Source organism: Macaca fascicularis, chromosome 14 (genome assembly GCF_037993035.2).
Source record: "Macaca fascicularis isolate 582-1 chromosome 14, T2T-MFA8v1.1".
In the NCBI taxonomy this organism is placed as follows: domain Eukaryota; kingdom Metazoa; phylum Chordata; class Mammalia; order Primates; family Cercopithecidae; genus Macaca; species Macaca fascicularis.
Genome location: NC_088388.1, coordinates 117,061,109 through 117,078,641, shown reverse-complemented (window position 1 = coordinate 117,078,641; position 17,533 = coordinate 117,061,109). Strand labels below are relative to the sequence as shown.

The following is a 17,533-nucleotide window of genomic DNA, read 5'->3' as shown; positions in this document are numbered from 1 at the left end:
AAACATTAAGCAGCCACCCATCTTGGAAAGGATATTTTTGCCCCAAAGGGGTGTGGGGCATTTGGATATTACCAGGGACTGGCGGGAGATTGGTAATTGGTCCCTTAAATAATATAAAGGGGTATGGATTTTTTGGGCGGGGGGGGTGCCACTTGTTCTCATTACCCAACAGGATTTGGAGGAGAGTTGCTCAGGGAAGATTAGTATAGAGTCACTACAAGTCATTTATGTAGCCAAAATGATAACTCCAAAATTTCTAAAAGGAAAAAATCTTTACTTGCTGATAGAGGGGAGAGTCAACTTTCCAAGCAGGTCGCAATAAAGACAGCGTGACCACCAACCAAATCTGTCTCCTCTCCCCTCCTTTTTCTGTTGTTTATTGAAAGGTAAACAAAAATCTCTCATTATTTTAAAATATTATGCAAAAATCTTGTTTAAGAGAGAAAGCAAAATTTCACCTTTGCATTAGTATATTATTAATGTTATATCCAATTCATAATAAAACCTTATATACAAATCTATACAATCATAGTTAGTTTGACCATAAGGTGAAATGTCCACACACCTCTCATAATTCTTTACAATTTTCTGTTAAACAAATAAATTCTCTAGAATACCATTATTCAGACACATGGGCCCCGATTCTGGCCCTACATCAGTGTGCTTTTATTTCAGTGTTCGACCTACGGAAAAGCTAAGTAATCCCCTTTAAGTCTTAGCCAACTTGCTTGTACCTACAGAACTTTTCACAAGATTAACCCTTCACAAACCCTTTTCAACTTGCTTGAACCATCAGTTTTGTCCCGTTACTCTTTTTTTTTTTTTTTTTTTTTTTTAGACAGAGTCTCACTCCGTCACCTAGGCTGGCATGCAGTGCCACAATCTCAGCTCACTGCAACCTCCGCCTCCCAAGTTCAAGTGATTCTCCTGCCTCAGCCTCCCAAGTAGCTGGGATTACAGGCACTCAACACCACACGTGACTAATTTTTGTATTTTTAGTAGAGATGGGGTTTTGCCATGTTGGCCTGGCTGGTCTCAAACTCCTGACCTCAAGTGATCTGCCCACCTCAGCCTCCCAAAGTTCTGGGATTACAGGCGTGAGTCACCATGCCCAGCTGTCCCATTACTCTTTTAGGTGAGGCCAATAGTTAAAACCCTCTGAGCTAGACAAAATTACATTCTGTTTAACAGAAACCATATTCACATGACTTCTTAATAACCTCCCACCAAAACACATTCTTTATTTACACTGTCTTTGTTTTTTATTTTATTTATGCTGTCTTTATTTTTAAAAATCATTAGAGTCATGTGACCTAAAAGGGATTAAAGTTTCAATTTTTTCTGATAATATGCTTGATTTTAGTTTTTTTAAGCCAATTAATTAGAGCTCTTTTATATAAATACTATACACACAACACATATAAATACACAGACAGAAATGGAGAATCAAGACAAAATTCCATTGACTGAGAAGTTCTTAGAGGGAGAGCAGGGGCTTTTTGTTTGTTTAGATGGAGTCTCGCTCTGTTGCCAGGTTGGAATGCAGTGGTGTGATCACAACTCACTGCAGCCTCAACCTCCTGAGCTCAAGTGATCCTCCCACTTCAGCCTCCTGAGTAGCTAGGACTACAGGTGCCTGCCACTATGCCCAGCTAATTTTTTTTTTTTTTTATACAGATGGGGTTTCGCCAAGTTGCCCAGGCTGATCTCAAACTCCTGGGCTCAAGCGATCTGTCCACTTTGGCCTCTCAAAGTGCTAGGATGATAGGCATGAGCCACTGTGCCTGGCCAGCAGGGGCTTTTAAAACAATATCTGTATACATACAGCCCAAATATCATCTTTAATTAAGTTGATTTCTGACTATGGAGTTCTCAAAATAAAAATCTCTTAAAAATCTTTTGTTACCAGATTTTAGCCAGGACAAATGGCCAATATTTCTGGCTTTTGAATCGTTACCTAAAGGTAACCTCCTATGTGAAATTACTAAACCTTAAGTAAGGGGATAACTTAAATATGGATGCACAAGGTCCGTGTGTGTCTGGAGACACAAGGTGTCTCCAAAGAGATGGTAAGCAATTTACAAGATCTAGAATTGCCCCAAAGGTAACTCAGAGAAAAAAATTTCAAGACAGAAAATTAGGAGCTGTCCATGGAAGAGAAAAGAATCAATAAATGATTAAACCACAAAAGATTCACTTTTGAAGCCAGGAATTGAACCCAGCGCACCCTTCTGAGAGGGCAAAGCCCTAGTAGTTGAGCTACAGCAGGGGTCCCCAATCCCTAGGCAGTAGACTGGCACTGGTCCATGGCCTGTCAGGAACCGAACCGCTCAGCAGGAGGTAAGTGGCAGGCAGACGAGCAAGCGTTACTGCCTGAGCCCTGCTTCCTTTCAGATTAGCGAGGATTCTCATAGGAGTGTGAACCTATTGTGAACTGCACATGTGAGGGATCTAGGTTTCATGCTTCTTATGAGAATCTAATGCCAGGTGATCTGAGGTGGAATGGTTTCATCCCCAAATCATCCTCCACCCTCCCTGGTCTGTGGAAAAATTGTCTTCCATGAAACGGGTCCTTGGTGCCAAAAAGATTGGGGACCAGTGACCTATAGTGCAAGGTGACTGCTGTTGTTTTTTCCAGGAGGAGTTTAGAGCATTTGCAAGCTTGCAAAGAATTTTAACTGCTCAAGAGAACTTTCTAGGACTAGCCATGTTATTATTACGCACCTTCTTTTAATTTAGCCTTTTCCTTTAAATGGTGTACTCAATTCCAACAGTGGCTCAATCTTAAAGCCTGTTAAACTCCAGATAGTGATTTTCCAGATTTTTACTATATAGGCAAAAGGTAGTTCCAGAAAGGGGGAGAGGAGGTGTCTCCAAGACAGGCAGCTCTTGAACTCAAAGGGGAAATGGATAATTTTACTTGGCACTTCCAGAGTCACCCTTGGCTTTGTTTTGTTGTGATTTGGAATTCAGCTGGGGCAGAGAGCCCGCTTCAGTTTAAGGCCATCAAGGGCTAGAATTCTGTCCTCAGGGCCTTTCAGCCCTCAGAACAGTCCCATTTTCAGCAGCTGAGCTTGTGGCAGAGGGAGCAAGCTGTGAAGGGCTTTTTCTCATGTATCCCATTGGGGCAGTTTGCCTTCCAGTGGCCTGGCCATCTGCACTGAGGGCACTTACCTGGAGGAGTGTCCTTAGGGCAACTGGAGGGGCCGAGGGCTTCTAAATCAGCCAACAATTGAGCCTGCCTTTGTCTCTGCATTTTTCTTTCTCCTTAGCTCTGCCCTCCTCATTCTGCTCTTGGTTGTAAAAGACTGATGAGGCTAAGTTGAGGATTTTTTTGCATAGGGGCCATGCTGTATTACACAAGAAAGTTGTTTCTTTTTGAGAGTCTGAGGGTTAAATTTGTCTCAATGTTTTAGGATGCAATGCAGAGGTGAGTCTGAAGGAACAGACGGGATTTGTCCCATGGTGGGACTGGAAAATGATGAGCCAGCCTCTGGGGGCTAATGTCTGCTGGGGACACAAACTGCTTTCTCTTGGGGCTTCTCGCTGAGGAAACGTGTTCCACTCACATCCACTGACGGACTGGGGTGCACTTTCTAAAGGGCATCCCAGCTATCAGAAAGACCTCTTTGCACTGGGGCCTTGTACCGGATGATTGGTTCAGGTATGAGGACGGGAGGGGAATGGGGAGACTCACTGCTCGGAGGTTGCTTGAGCCCACCTAGTTTGGGAACATCCAGAGCAGGAGGTCTGCCTGTCTTCACAGGGAGAAGTTAGAGTGAGAAAGAGGGGGGTGTGAGTCCCCCAAACCACGTGTGCCACTTGTGACACATAGAGGGACTTTTGACCAGAAAAGATAGGAGAGGGTTTTCCTCTCTCCCGGGCAAGGCAGACAAGACTCTTCAGCCCCTGGCCTTCAGGCCACACCAGGAAGTGGCCCTGGCCAGTTGTCATAAGTTGCCAGAGGGATACTAGAGTTTGTTTCCGTTGAAAACTGAAAAGGAAAGCAAACTCTGGTTGGGTGACGACTTCTCACCAGGACCTTCTGGTCCACTGGGGAGTGGCCCTGGCCAGGACCTTCAGTTGTCTCCAAACTTGGATGCTGTGCACCGAGATATTGGAGTTGGAGGAGAGGCAAGGGAGAGAGTAGTGGAGAGGTCCCCAAGCAATCCCCTTTTGGATCACCAAAATGTTGCGGGTAGTGACTAGCTAGGGCTGATGTCACTGGCAGCAAATGTGTTTCAAAGACAGTCATCGGAAAGAAGGCAGATTTATTAGAGAAGATATGAAAATATGTTGCAAGGTTGTAATGGGCAGCACAGCAGAGAAAGCGCTGTCTGCAAAGAGGCAGGGGCTGAAGGGAAGTTTTATAGGGTGGTGCTGGAGGGGGCTACCCGTGAAAGAGGTCACTGTGCCCATAGAAGTCATTATGCCCTCAGGTTGTTTGATTAGCTATGTCTCAGAACAGTCAAGTTCATTGTTCTTCCACACTTGGGCCCTCCCCGAACTGGGGCCCCTCCTCATTGTTACTTACTTATCAGGACTACACACATACTGTTCTCCATAGTGGCTGTGCTACTTTGCATTCCTACCAACAGTGTGTAAGAGTCCCCTTTTCTCTGCATCCTCACCAGCATTTGTGTGTGTGTGTGTTTGTCTTTTTGATAATAACCTTAACTGGAGTGAGATGATAACTCATTGTGGGTTTCATTTGCATTTCCATGATTACTGATATTGAGAATTTTTTTTCATATATATGTTGGCCATTTGTATGTCTTCTTTTGAGAAATGTCTGTTTAGACCATTTGCCCATTTTTAACCCCCCTACACTATTAGTAATAGAAAAGAAGATCCTGATAGTCATAACCCCCTAGAAAGACAGAAGGTATTTGCCAGAATTTATATTGTGAAAGAACCATGAGCTCAGGTCAAAATATTTGGCCAACAGATGAGGTAACTTACTATGGAGAATTATCTCAAAACATCTGCTGAGGAGATAAATTAGTATCTGGAAAGAGAAGGAAGCAGGGTAGAAGCTGAGAATTTCAATAGTGTCTCTTATCAAGGTGCTTAAGGTGCTTCTGAATATTTTTGCTGGATTTTTTAAAAAATGGAGATTTGTTATTCAGCTAAATGTGTATAAAAAATTCAGAATTTGTGTGTGTTGGTGAATATATAGAGAGGAATTTGCAAATATCTGTCAACTAACTAGGAAATTCAAACTCAGATAGTGTTCTTGGTAAATGTCCAAGGTGTTATGAACTCATTTGACAAGTAGTTACTGAGCATGTCCCTGTATCTCACACCACGCTGGCACTGGAAGGGTGGTTGCTCATGGGCACGCTCTTGGCTTCATGGAGCTTATAGTTTGGGAGTGGAGGTAGAGAGCAGGTCTTAATTAAATGAGCACTCAAACAAATAGACATAGTGGCCCATACCCTAAAGGAAAGGTAGAGGTACTATTAAGACATGTGGCTGCTGGGCGTGGTAGCTTACGCCTGTAGTCCCAGCACATTGGTAGGCTGAGGTGAGCAGATCACCTGAGGTGGGGAGTTTGAGACCAGCATGGCCAGCATGGTGAAACCCTGTCTCTACTAAAAATACACAGTTAGCCGGGCATGGTGGCACATGCCTGTAATCCCAGCTACCCAGGAGGCTGAGGCAGAAGAATCACTTGAACCTGGGAGGCGGAGGTTGCCGTGAGCAGAGATTGCGCCATTGCACTCCAGCCTAGGCAAAAAACTGAAACTCCATCTCAAAATAAAAAAAAAGACATGTGGCTTAGGGACCTGTCCTGGGATGAATGGTTGAGGAGAGGTTTCCTGAGGAGATGACATTTAACTTGAGATGTGAGCGATGAGCAGGTGTTAACTGGGTGAAGGCCTGAGCAAGGCGGATTGGAAGACCATTCAGTCAGGAGGAACAGATTAATCTTCTTTTGACAAATAAAGTTCAGAAAAGCTTTGCTCTAAAATATTGGTTACTTTCTCAAATGTGGAGTAACAGCATAGTGTAGCGAAGACACAGGCTCGGATCCGGGATGCCTGGGCTTGAATCCTCGCTCTGCCACTCGCTCTGTGTTCTCAGGCAAGTCACGTTGCCATTCTCTGCCTCATTTCCTCATCTGCAAAACCTCATGGGGTTGTTGTGAGGATTAAATCAGTTAATGTGCAAAGCACCCAGGGCCTGGCATTAACCTTCTCTGCTTTATTACATCTCAACTACTGATTACTAGTGTGCTGCTCTATTAAGAAAAAGGTCTGATCTTTTAATATTGAAAACAAGGCCCAGTGATTTTCCCAAAGATCAAAGAGTTAGTTAAAGGAAGTTCTGAGCCCAGAAGAACGTTTAAAAAAAACTCTTAGTAATTTTTCTGCTAAAATCATTGCTTCTCTCTTCACCGAGTTCTAATGGTGCATTTGAGTACGTAGGACTGATAATGAGTGTCTTCTATTAATGATACTTATGTTTCTTAGAATTTGTTTGAAGATGGTTTGGGTGTGGCTCTGAGTTACTCAGATTTAGTGCCGAGATTCAGAATCTTTTTAGAGTCGCTGGCTTCCTCTTAGAATAGAGTGGAGCGGGGGGCTGCTGCAAGATGCCTTTAAGTTGATTTCAACTTAATGGTCACATTGTCAGCTATGAGCATTTATCCAGTATATGCCAGGCATTTTACCAGCGCTGTAACACGGCACCAGGACACACGTATAAACAAGGCATGTATGGTGCTACCTTTTAGAGTCTGCAGACTTGAGTTGGTGGCAGACACATAAATTAGTCATTACTCCTCCTTGCAGTTGGTGAGCTGCTGGGGGAATGTCCCACTGCTAAGTGCTGTTTTCTGGGCAGAAGAGGGAGCACAACCAACTCCCTGGGGAAGGCAACAGATGTCCCAGATGTGATGAACTAACGTTAGGACATACTGTAAAGGAAGCCCCTTACGACCCTCATCCATGTATGTATGGGGCAAGGTGGGTGGCATGGAGCAGAAATGGGGTCTTGGTTATGTTGAGAGAGGTCTGTGTTTTCATTAGAGGTTCTTTTGTTTAGGGGAATCTATGTGACTCCTGGTATATCTGGCTTAGTGTGATTATTATCCACATTGTTACAACAAGGTTCAAAAATGGAAACTTAAGTTTCCAGTTCATTCTGATTCATCATTTGCCATTCTTAGGAAGGTAGAAGCTCAGAACCTGAAATCTCCCCTAAAGCTACAAACTCTGTTTCTGACTCTTATCTATATAAAGAATCTTCCATGGTAATGCTTCCCATTTTCCAAGCACTGTTATCTACATTATCCTATTAGATCCTTTCCTTTTCAATCCCTTTTAATGGCAAGGAAACAGGTTCAGCAAGATCAGCTGACCTCTCTGTGTAAGTGGGACCTAAGGTAGGAACCTCCTTGAATAGCTTAACTCTGATTTTCCAGGTAGAGGATTTTGTTGATTGGAAAATACGATTAAGGAAGGTCTTAAGTAATCTATTTTTATTAATTAAAATGGCTATCATATGTGCCAGATGTCCCAGCAGAGCTGGGCGGGGTACCTTGCTGTTATTGCAAAAAACACATCGTTCCTCTTAGCAGATCCTGAGGTGGAATCTCGCCAGTGGCCGGGTGGCCGGGGGTAAAGACCGCGGCTGAGACCAGGTGCAGTAGTAGGTGGGAACCCAAGACTGGTTGCGCTGTAACTCCTGAGAGTCAGGGTTCTTCTGTTTAGCTAAGAAAATTTGGGGGTAGTTTGTAGAACGGTGAATCCTTTTCCAGGGACTGGTGAATGCAATGAAATGAATACTACAGAGATAACATGCATATCAAACACACACTTTTGTCCAGTGCACAGCCCAATTCTCATTCTAGCCATACTGCCCTGCCTTTAAAAAGTTTAAAAAAAAAAGAAGATAAAAAGTTCACCGTGGGCCAGGCGCAGTGGCCCATGCCTATAATCCCAACACTTTGGGAGGCTGAGGTGGAGGATCACTCAAGCCCAGGAGTTTGAGACCAGCTTGGGCAACACAGAGAGAGCTCTCTACTACTAACAAACAAACAAACAAAAAATTAGCAAGCGTGGTGTAACATGCCTGTAGTCCCAGCTACTCAGGAGGCTGAGATAAGAAGGTTGCTTGAGCCCTGGAGATCACGTCACTGCACTCCAGCCTGGGCAACAGAGTGAGACTCTCTTCCTGCCCCCCACCTCTTCCTCCCAAAAAAGCAGTAATTCTAATTTAGGTGGAGAGATGGGGGAAAATTTCAGACTGGATATCCTGTAATTTTTTGTTTGTGTGAAATACACAGGTAGTGGAAGGTCTAGGGTTGTCATCTCAAGGGCATCCTGCAATCATTTGCTTTTTTTCCTCTATAAAAGCAACTTTCATCTAATCTTCCCTTACGGCCAATCTAAAGCAGCCCCCAAGTGACTCTTCAAACACTACTCTGTTTTGTTGCATCATATCACTTACTGACATCTGGTATTTTCTTACTCATTCATTCATTTGCTTCTTTTTTCCCCAGCTCCCACTACACACAAACTGCAAATGAGCTGGGACCTCGTCTTGTTTTTCTTGTTCAATGCTGCATACCAGTGTCTCAAACAGAGGCTGCTCCATATAGTCCTTCACTATTGGTTTTTTAAGTTAATGAACTTCTCTTGACATGATTTTCTGATTTTTGTTCTTTTATCTTAAGGTTTAAAAGTTGAGAGCAGCATGTTTTGCCTACTGAAACTCATCCTGCTGCCAGTGTTACTGGGTAAGTAGAAGCTAAGGGACAGTGTGGGGTATTTGATTTCTCCTAAGTTCTGTGCATTATTAAAAGCCAATTTGATATGTTTTTGATTCCCCTGGGTTTCTTGAAGATGGAAATCCTAATATGGAACTTCACAGTTTTGTTGAAGCAGCTGTTTTTGAAGCCAGCTAGCTTATGGTTTCTTGGGAGGCTGAATCTTCCTGTTTCCATTAGAAACAGAATGGCTTTGGGTCCTAAAGGGTGTTCTGGGACCCTCTTACGTGACTAAAAGAAAGTTTCTCTGTGGCATCCCTGCACTTTAAATTGTTATCTTTAAAACCACAGTTCGCCTTGAATCAGGAACTGAAATTACCAAAGAGAGGCCCAGAGCTGTTTTCATGCTACAGCCACGCCGGCCTTCTTGTGGTTCCTCAAATTCACTGAGCTCTTTCCCAATTTGTGGTGGTTTCCTTTGCCTGGAACCTTCCTCCCAACACTTCACTCTAGCAAGCCCGCCCAAGGCTTCCTTACCCTTCAGGTTTCCCCTTATGCTCCACTTACTTCTGAGGAGCCTGACCTGGCCATCTCCTCGGACCAGATTAGTCTCCTCTTTACACCTCCACCTAAGTACTGGGCTTCTTGTTGCTCATCTCCACTGGTTTCTAGGTTTTCATCCTTTCCCCCATGCTTTTTTCTTTATCCTGTGGGTGTAGTTCTGGAAGGAGAAGAAATTCATCAGGTGCTTTGCTCTCATAGCCTTTTCTTTTTCTCTTTATTATCATTTTTTGAACTTTGGACAGTGATTTAAACCCTGACTCAGCAAAGTATATAACAGGGTTGCCTTTGCTCCTATTCTAGGCAATACAGAGTGTGTACAAACATGCACATATGCACGCACACCAAAATGGTGTTCATTAGAGAATTTTTCTTTTTTCTTTTTTTTTTTTTTTTTTGAGACGGAGTCTCACTCTGTCGCCCAGGCTGGAGTGCAGTGGCCGGATCTCAGCTCACTGCAAGCTCCGCCTCAGGGGTTTACGCCATTCTCCTGCTTCAGCCTCCGGAGTAGCTGGGACTACAGGCGCCCGCCACCTCGCCCGGCTAGTTTTTTGTATTTTTTAGTAGAGACGGGGTTTCACCGTGTTAGCCAGGATGGTCTCGATCTCCTGACCTAGTGATCCGCCTGTCTCGGCCTCCCAAAGTGCTGGGATTATAGGCTTGAGCCACTGCGCCCGGCCCATTAGAGAATTTTTCTCAAAGAAGCAGGGTTATAATGATCTCAGAAGGTATTTAGACATTTTCCCAGAGATCTGTGGAGCAGCCTGCAGGTTTTTGCCCTCCAATCCAGAAAGCTACTAGTCCAACCCCTGTATGTGGTGACTTGGTGACACTGGGGGTTTTGTAGTTTTTGTGGAGAGGTTTTCTTTTCTTGCAGAAAATCTCATCTTCTTCAGCTGTTTCTCTACTAAGATTGCCCTTCAAACATCAGTTTCTCTTTGCTTTGGTTGCTGTTGTTGCTTCCTAGCAGTTCTTCATTTAATTCTACGCACAGTGTTCTTAGTATTAAATTCGCTTATTACACTTTCGACCACACGTGGAATTGCTCAATTCTTCCTTACAGGAAAATTCCAAATATTTGTTGGAGCCAATTTTGATTTCTTTCAAAATAATTCCCTCTGAAGGGTTTAGAGTTGCTGTTTTCTTTTGTGTCCTCCCTGCTGTGTGAGCCTGCTGTTGGGCAGGAAGTTAACTCTCTTCTCTCAGGGAAACAGCTTGCATGAAAAGACTGGCACATATTCTGTTCATTCCCATCACTTGGCTCTTCTCTGATATGAACTGGGCAGCATCTAAATGTATCTTTCTTGATTTTGTTGTCTCTTTGCATAGAGCATATCTTGTGAAAACAGAAATATCCATGTAATGTTTTTTTCTTGTAGTGACCTCTTGAAATTGCTTGAGCAACATAGAGATAATGGACAGGGGTCCCTGTGTGAAGCACCTAGAGGCTGGAAAGCTGATGACAAAGCTGGAGGGGTGAGGCAGGGAGAGGACAAACACAGTGGAAATGCAGGAGGAAAGCTATGCTCCATGGTGGCCTAATTATAAGGACCTGCCCTACAGCCAGAATCAGCCAGCAAATGCAGAAATAAGCTTTTGTAAAGGAACTAAAAGACTTCCTAAAGGAACTAAAAGACTTCCTAAAGAGGAAGTAGACAAAAGGTCCTTTTTTCAGAGAGGGAACCAGTGGGAGACTTAAGAGCAAGGAACATCCCATTTCCTGGTAAGTGGCGGTGGGTGTCTAAATTGATGATCAGAAATGAGAGACTTCCAGGGTTTCCCTTATTTCTTTAGAAAGGTTGGGAGGAAGAATTCCAGAAAAGCGTAAGGGACTAGATAGGAGGAGGGAGCCAGACAGCATTTATTGTAGTATGAAGATTGCAGAACCCTTCTGATGAGCCATATAGGTAACTAGAGGACAGGGATGCCATGCTGCCTTTGAACACGCCTCTGAGGACTTTGTCTATGTTGGATCATCCAGGGAGAGGGGTGTTTAGTACTCCATGATTGAAATTGATTTTTGTTGTTGAGAGTATTTGTCTAAATGATGTGTCCTCTTGCCTTTGACTTCTATAGATTATTCCTTGGGCCTGAATGACTTGAATGTTTCCCCCGCTGAGCTAACAGTCCATGTGGGTGATTCAGCTCTGATGGGATGTGTTTTCCAGAGCACAGAAGACAAATGCATATTCAAGATAGACTGGATTCTCTCATCAGGAGAGCAGGCCAAGGTAACGCGGGGGAAACATCATTATGTAATAGAAGCCCCTGACTGCTGGTGTCAGGACAGAGTGGTGTAAGAGTCAGGCATCAGGTGTCACCAGGAGGTGTTACAAGAGCCGGGGCTTTGGAGATGATCACAACTGGGCCTTGTACTAACTCAGGAACTTGGTTATGTTATCAGCTGGGTAAGTAAGTTACTCAACCTTGCTGATCTTAGCTTCCTGAGCTGTGAAGAGGAAGGCAATTACAATAATGGTAATGCTTACCTTTCAAGTAGTTAAGGGGCTAATGGGAGACACACACATGAAATGAGAGGTTCCTTGTTCTTGCACATGAAATTCTTTTAGTTTCCTTCCTTTATCTCTACCCTTTGTTAAGTAGCAGAAGCGGGTGAGAGGGGTAAATTCCAAGGTTCTAGAAAGGAGAGCTCTGACCTAGGCATAGGAACTATACCACAGTAATCTTTTTTGGGGTGGGGAGGAGGACAGATTCTTTCAGTGTTTTTCACTGTTCCATTTATGTGCTGGGGAATCATCCTTTTCTCCTTTGTGGCTGCTTAAAGTGTTGGGATTAGCAGATGCAGCATGGCTGGGCAAGGGTCTTTCATGGAGCTCTTTGGAGTGAGGAACAGTGTATTAAGCCTCATCAGAGAGTCTGTATAGATACTCGTATATCAGGATCATTTGTGAAAAACATCCCACGTAGTTTGTTACTAACAAGAAACTCCCAATGTTTGCAAATAAAATATTGTTTTTGTAGCTCAACAGAGCACACTCCCTGTTGTCCCTATAACACTACTCTCACTCAAATTTTTATTGGCCTTTATTTTTATAAGAGGGATAGGTCCATGGTGTAAGTAGAGTAAGAATTTCTGCCAGGTGTGGTAACTCACGCCTGTAATCCCAGCACTTTGGGAGGCTAAGGCGGGGGGATCACTTGAGCTCAAGAGTTCGAGACCAGCCTGGGCAACATGGCAAAAAAACAATCTCTACAAAAAAAACAAACACAAAAATTAGCTGGCTGCAGTGGCATGTACCTGTAGTCCCAGCTACTTGGGAGACTGAGGTGGGAGGATCACCTGAGCCTAGGAGGTGAAGCTGCAGTGAGCTGTGGATTGTGCACTGCAGTCCAGCCTGGGTGACGGAGGAAAACAATACAAAACCAAAACCAAAAACAAAAGAATTCCCCAGGGCCCAGCCTAGAACCATTGCCTGTGGATGACTCCTTTTGTGTTATGATACTGCTGCCGGGAGGAGGGTAGAGATGAGAGAAGTGGCAGCCAGCCGGCCATGCCTGGAATTCTCACGCCAACACCACCCACAGCACTAGTGAAAATAGATCATGCATCTGAATGCCATCTAATCTGGGGCCGTGGTAGAAACTAGGGTGAAAATGAGAGATGGTTTTCAAAAGTTGTAAGTTTAAAACCGTAGAGTGATCTTCAGAGTGGGTGCTATATTTTACCTTAAACTGTAAGAAATAAAATGTGGACCGCATTTCTCCATTTGTCCTTGTAGAAAGTGAGCCGCAGAGCTTGTGCAAGTTGGACTGTTGCCTGGCACATTATTTTTATTAACTGGGTACCAAATGCTTTTGGATCATGATCATGATGATAGCTCTGCTGCCCCCACATAACAGAGTATCTGGGATCCAGGCTCCTCGGTCTAGCACCTCTTTTGATTTTCTCCAACACTGTTTTGCCCTTCAGGATGAATATGTGCTATACTATTACTCCAATCTCAGTGTGCCCATAGGGCGCTTCCAGAACCGCGTACAGTTGATGGGGGACATCTTATGCAATGATGGCTCTCTCCTGCTCCAAGATGTGCAAGAGGCTGACCAGGGAACCTATACCTGTGAAATCCGCCTCAAAGGGGAAAGCCAGGTGTTCAAGAAGGCGGTGGTACTGCATGTGCTACCAGAGGAGCCTAAAGGTACGCAAATGCTTACTTAAAGAGGGGCCAAGGGGCAAGAGATTCCATGTGCAAGAGGCAAGGAAACTGATTATCTTGAGCAAATGCCAGCCTTTGGGCTAAGTACTTACCACAGAGTGAATCTTCAAAAAATGATCATAATGATTTCAGTCAATAAAAATATAGTTATTTTATTAAATAAAATATTGATGATTATTGTATTATTACTTCAAACACACTTCCTCCTCCCAAAAGCCCTGTAAAGGATGTTTTGTTCACATATGTGTCCAAATATGTTTTGGACACATATTTATTAAATGGCATAACTAGTACTTGATCCCTGGCACCTCTGACAACAGAGTCCATGTTCTTTTTTACTATGCCCTAATACCTTTCCTCAGTTATCCACATTGATGCTACATCTGTATTTTATAGGTACCCTATGTTAGGTGTTCTGGGGGATAGAAAAGAAATGAGCAGGCCAGGTTCAGTGGCTCATGCCTGTAATCCTAGCATTTTGGGAGGCTGAGGCAGAAGGATTGCTTGAGTCCAGGGGTTCAAGGCTGCGGTGAGCTATGATGGTACCTCTGCATTCTAGCCTGGGTGACAGAGCAAGACTCTATCTAAAAAAAGGAAAAAAAAAAAAAAAAAAGGCTGGGTGTGATGGCTCACACCTGTAATCCTAACACTTTGGGAGCCTGAGGTGGGAGGATCACTTGAGGCCAGTTTGAGACTAGCTTAGGCAACATGGCGAGACCCTATGTCTAAAAAAAAAAAAAAAAAAAAAAAAAAGCTGGGCATGATGGCACATGACTGTGGTGGTTTCAGGTACTAGGGAGACTGTAGTGAGAGGATCACTGGAGCCCAGGAGGTGGAGGCTGCAGTGAGCTGTGATTGCACCACTGTACTCCAGCCTGGGTGACAGAGCTGAGACCCTGACTCTTAAAAAAGAAAAAAAAAAAGAAGAAAAGAACAGATCTTTCTAACTCTTTGCACTTTATTTTTCCATTTATAAGTGGAGGGAGTGGTAGATGGGTGGTTTTAAAATTTGTGCTCTGTAAAACCTTAAGTTCCAAAGAACATGAATGGTAAAAGCAGGGCAGGGGGTTGGTAGCAGACATATCTGCTCAGATAGGACCCCAGGCTCCCACCTGCATTGCAACCAAAGTCCTTTTCCTTTTTCCTGTTGTATTCATTGGGCTACCAGGTAAGATTTGGTTTGAATAAGGATTCTGCTGCTTTTAAGCAGTTTGAAAGGGAGAGTATAAGCTATGGTGGCCTGAGTCATTTAGAAAGTTTTTTTTTGCCTCTTTGGATATTAGTTGAAAGGAATGCAGCTGAGACTGTAACCAAAGGAGGCATTATGCTTCCAGAAAAATCTCGAAAGTATTGCAAGCAACTGTAGAAGCTGTTGTATTGGGCTCCAAAGGAAAGGGTGGAGAGATTCAACCAGTTAGCCCAAAAGCTGGAGATAAAATTCTTCCCCCAGAATCTAGAATATGGAGGCACTAAAGTAGTTCTGGATGACAGGGATCATTCTTTATTTAGAGATGGTGGATTCTTGGAAAGTATATATATTGAAATAAATCACTATTGAAAAAGTCTCATGTGAAGCCACTCATTCCACTGGAGTTCTGAAATCTTTCATCGTGTAAATAATTTCCATGTCTCTCTTTTATAATAAACTAATGATATCCAAACTAATGTCAGCCAGTGTCTCTAAAATTTAGTTTTGCTTATTGATATAAACACTTACAAATAAAAATACATAAATGAAAGTAAAAGTTTGCAAGCTGCAGAACTAGATGCATTCTTTAAGACTGCGGAATAGAAGGAACAGTCTGTGACCCCAGGAAACTTTGTAATGTAGTTAGGGAACTAGAATCTGGGGCCATTTCCCGCCTGCAGCTAGCTTAGGTCCTTAGCCTCCCAGCTTTATTCATGAGCTCCTCCAGTGCACCCTTCCTTCCTCTCTTATGACACTTATCACACCCATTCACTTGTGTCTTCCCTGCTTGCCTGGGCACAGCCCCTGGTACAGAGTAAGCAATTAATAAGCATTTGTGGAATGAATGAAGTTATTGAGTTAGCATCCCTTGCTTGAATCCAATTTCTAAAAAATGGAGTTGTAGGAGGTGGCCTCTGGCCCCTCTCCTAATTATCCGTATTGTCATTTTTCTCTTAATTCCAAAGCTCTGGTTCTCCCGGAAGAAGAAGCAAATCAGATGCCTGTGCCCAAGGATTCTCTCTTCTTTTTTTTTTTTTTTTTTTTTTTTTTTTTTGAGGTAGGGTCTTGCTCTGTCACCCAGGCTCTGGAGTTGCAGTGGTACAATCACGGCTCACTGTAGCCTTGAACTCCTGGGTTCAAGTGATCCTTCTGCCTCAATCTCCCTAGTAGCTAGGTCCATAGGTATGCATCACCATGCCTGACTTTGTTTGTTTAAGTAGAGATGGGGTCTCCCTACATTGCCCAGGTTGGTCTCAAACCCCTGGGCTCAAGTGATCCTCCTGCCTCAGCCTCCCCAAATTGCTGGTATTACAAAGGATTCTCTTTTTGCTTCCTTTTTCTGCCTTTGGTCTCTAATGCTGTGCCTGAACACTTGCCCATGCAAGCACAGCCTTTTCCTGCTTAGAAGAGACACAGAGGAAACTGCAAGGAGTCAATTTCAAGAGCTGAGGAATTCATAGAAACAGGCTAGGGAAATGTTAGAGGTAGTCAGATATTTCCCCAGTGGCTAGTGGAGCAAACTGTATATATATATATTTTTTAATTCCAGCTAGAATGGGAATAGATCCAACCCCTAACAATTTTGCCTAGTGGAAGGTGCTCCAACTTGCTTTACGTAAGTTGCCTCCACCAACGTGGCAACTCCGTCTTTTGCAGTCATCTATAATTTTCTCTACAAAGTTTACCCTTCAGTTGACAGTCTATGATTCTACCGCTTCAATTCTTTTTTCATAGTTCTTAATTTAAATACTATAGATGAAAATAATAATTAGATTAATGTCCTCTACTTTTGCTCTAGAATCAGCCATCCTTCTACTTATGTGGGGTGCCACAGTAGAGTGAGTGAGAAAACTCGGGCTTTGCCTTCACTCAGGCCTGAGCTTAAATGTTGGCTTTACCTTTTACTGGCCATGTGGCGTTGGGCTCCTTTACTTTCCTTCTCTGCAAAATGGGAGAGTAGTCATACAAACCTCAAAATATTGTAATGACTAACTGATCTACCATGTACAGGGTGTCTAGCACATGGCTGGTGCATTGAAATGACTCAGAATGTTCAGTTGTTATTATTGCATTTTAAAAATAGAGTTTAATTCTTTTTTTTATTTTATTTTATTTTATTTTATTTTATTTTTTTTGAGACGGAGTCTCGCTCTGTCGCCCAGGCTGGAGTGCAGTGGTGCGATCTCGGCTCACTGCAAGCTCCGCCTCCCGGGTTCCCGCCATTCTCCTGCCTCAGCCTCCCGAGTAGCTGGGACTACAGGCGCCGCCACCACGCCCGGCTAATTTTTTTGTATTTTTAGTGGAGACGGGGTTTCATTGTGTTAGCCAGGATGGTCTCGATCTCCTGACCTCATGATCCGCCCGTCTCGGCCTCCCAAAGTGCTGGGATTACAGGCTTGAGCCACCGCGCCCGGCCTAGAGTTTAATTCTTAATGTGCTGATAGATTTAAAGGGAGTTTGCTTCCTTGCTGGTATTCTTTGGAGTAAATTTTTCATCGCTTTCAAAATAATTCCTTCCATAGACTTTAGAGTTCATAATATTTTCTTTTGCTTTCCTCCTATTGTGCATTTCTCCTGCGGGGCAGGAAGTTACTCTTCTCCCAGGGAAACAATTTGGATAAAAGGGTGGCTTATGCACTCTGTTCTCTCGTGATCTTTGCTTAACACTCTTTTGAAGAAACTCTGTGCACTTAAGACCTAGACCTGTGTCTTCCTTATACACTACCCTGCCTTTCATTGCTTAATCAACTTTGTGGTTCATTTATATAGAGCATTACTGAAAAATCAGAAATATCTTTCCACTTCTTTTCTTTTTCACGGGCCACTTAAAATGACTTATGTAATAAACATATGGTGGGTCAGCTGCTTGTACAACAGGCAGAAGGAAGAGCC

General features: G+C 43.4%; 1 protein-coding gene across 7 annotated transcripts in view; it reads left to right on the top strand.

Annotated features, from left to right (window-relative positions):
• Positions 1–17,533, top strand: part of JAML (junction adhesion molecule like) — a 39,156-nt gene that overhangs the window by 8,880 nt on the left and 12,743 nt on the right. For 5 of the 7 annotated variants that reach the window (XM_074015305.1, XM_005579792.5, XM_074015306.1 and 2 more), the window contains exons 2-4: positions 8,684–8,746; positions 11,354–11,508; positions 13,209–13,434. In XM_074015305.1, coding sequence (XP_073871406.1) covers positions 8,704–8,746; positions 11,354–11,508; positions 13,209–13,434 — 424 coding nt within the window. In that variant the 5' untranslated portion in view covers positions 8,684–8,703. Of the gene's footprint in view, positions 1–8,683; positions 8,747–10,930; positions 11,185–11,353; positions 11,509–13,208; positions 13,435–17,533 lie in introns of those variants that run through there. The other 2 variants (XM_074015307.1, XM_065529026.2) reach the window with 2 other exon arrangements.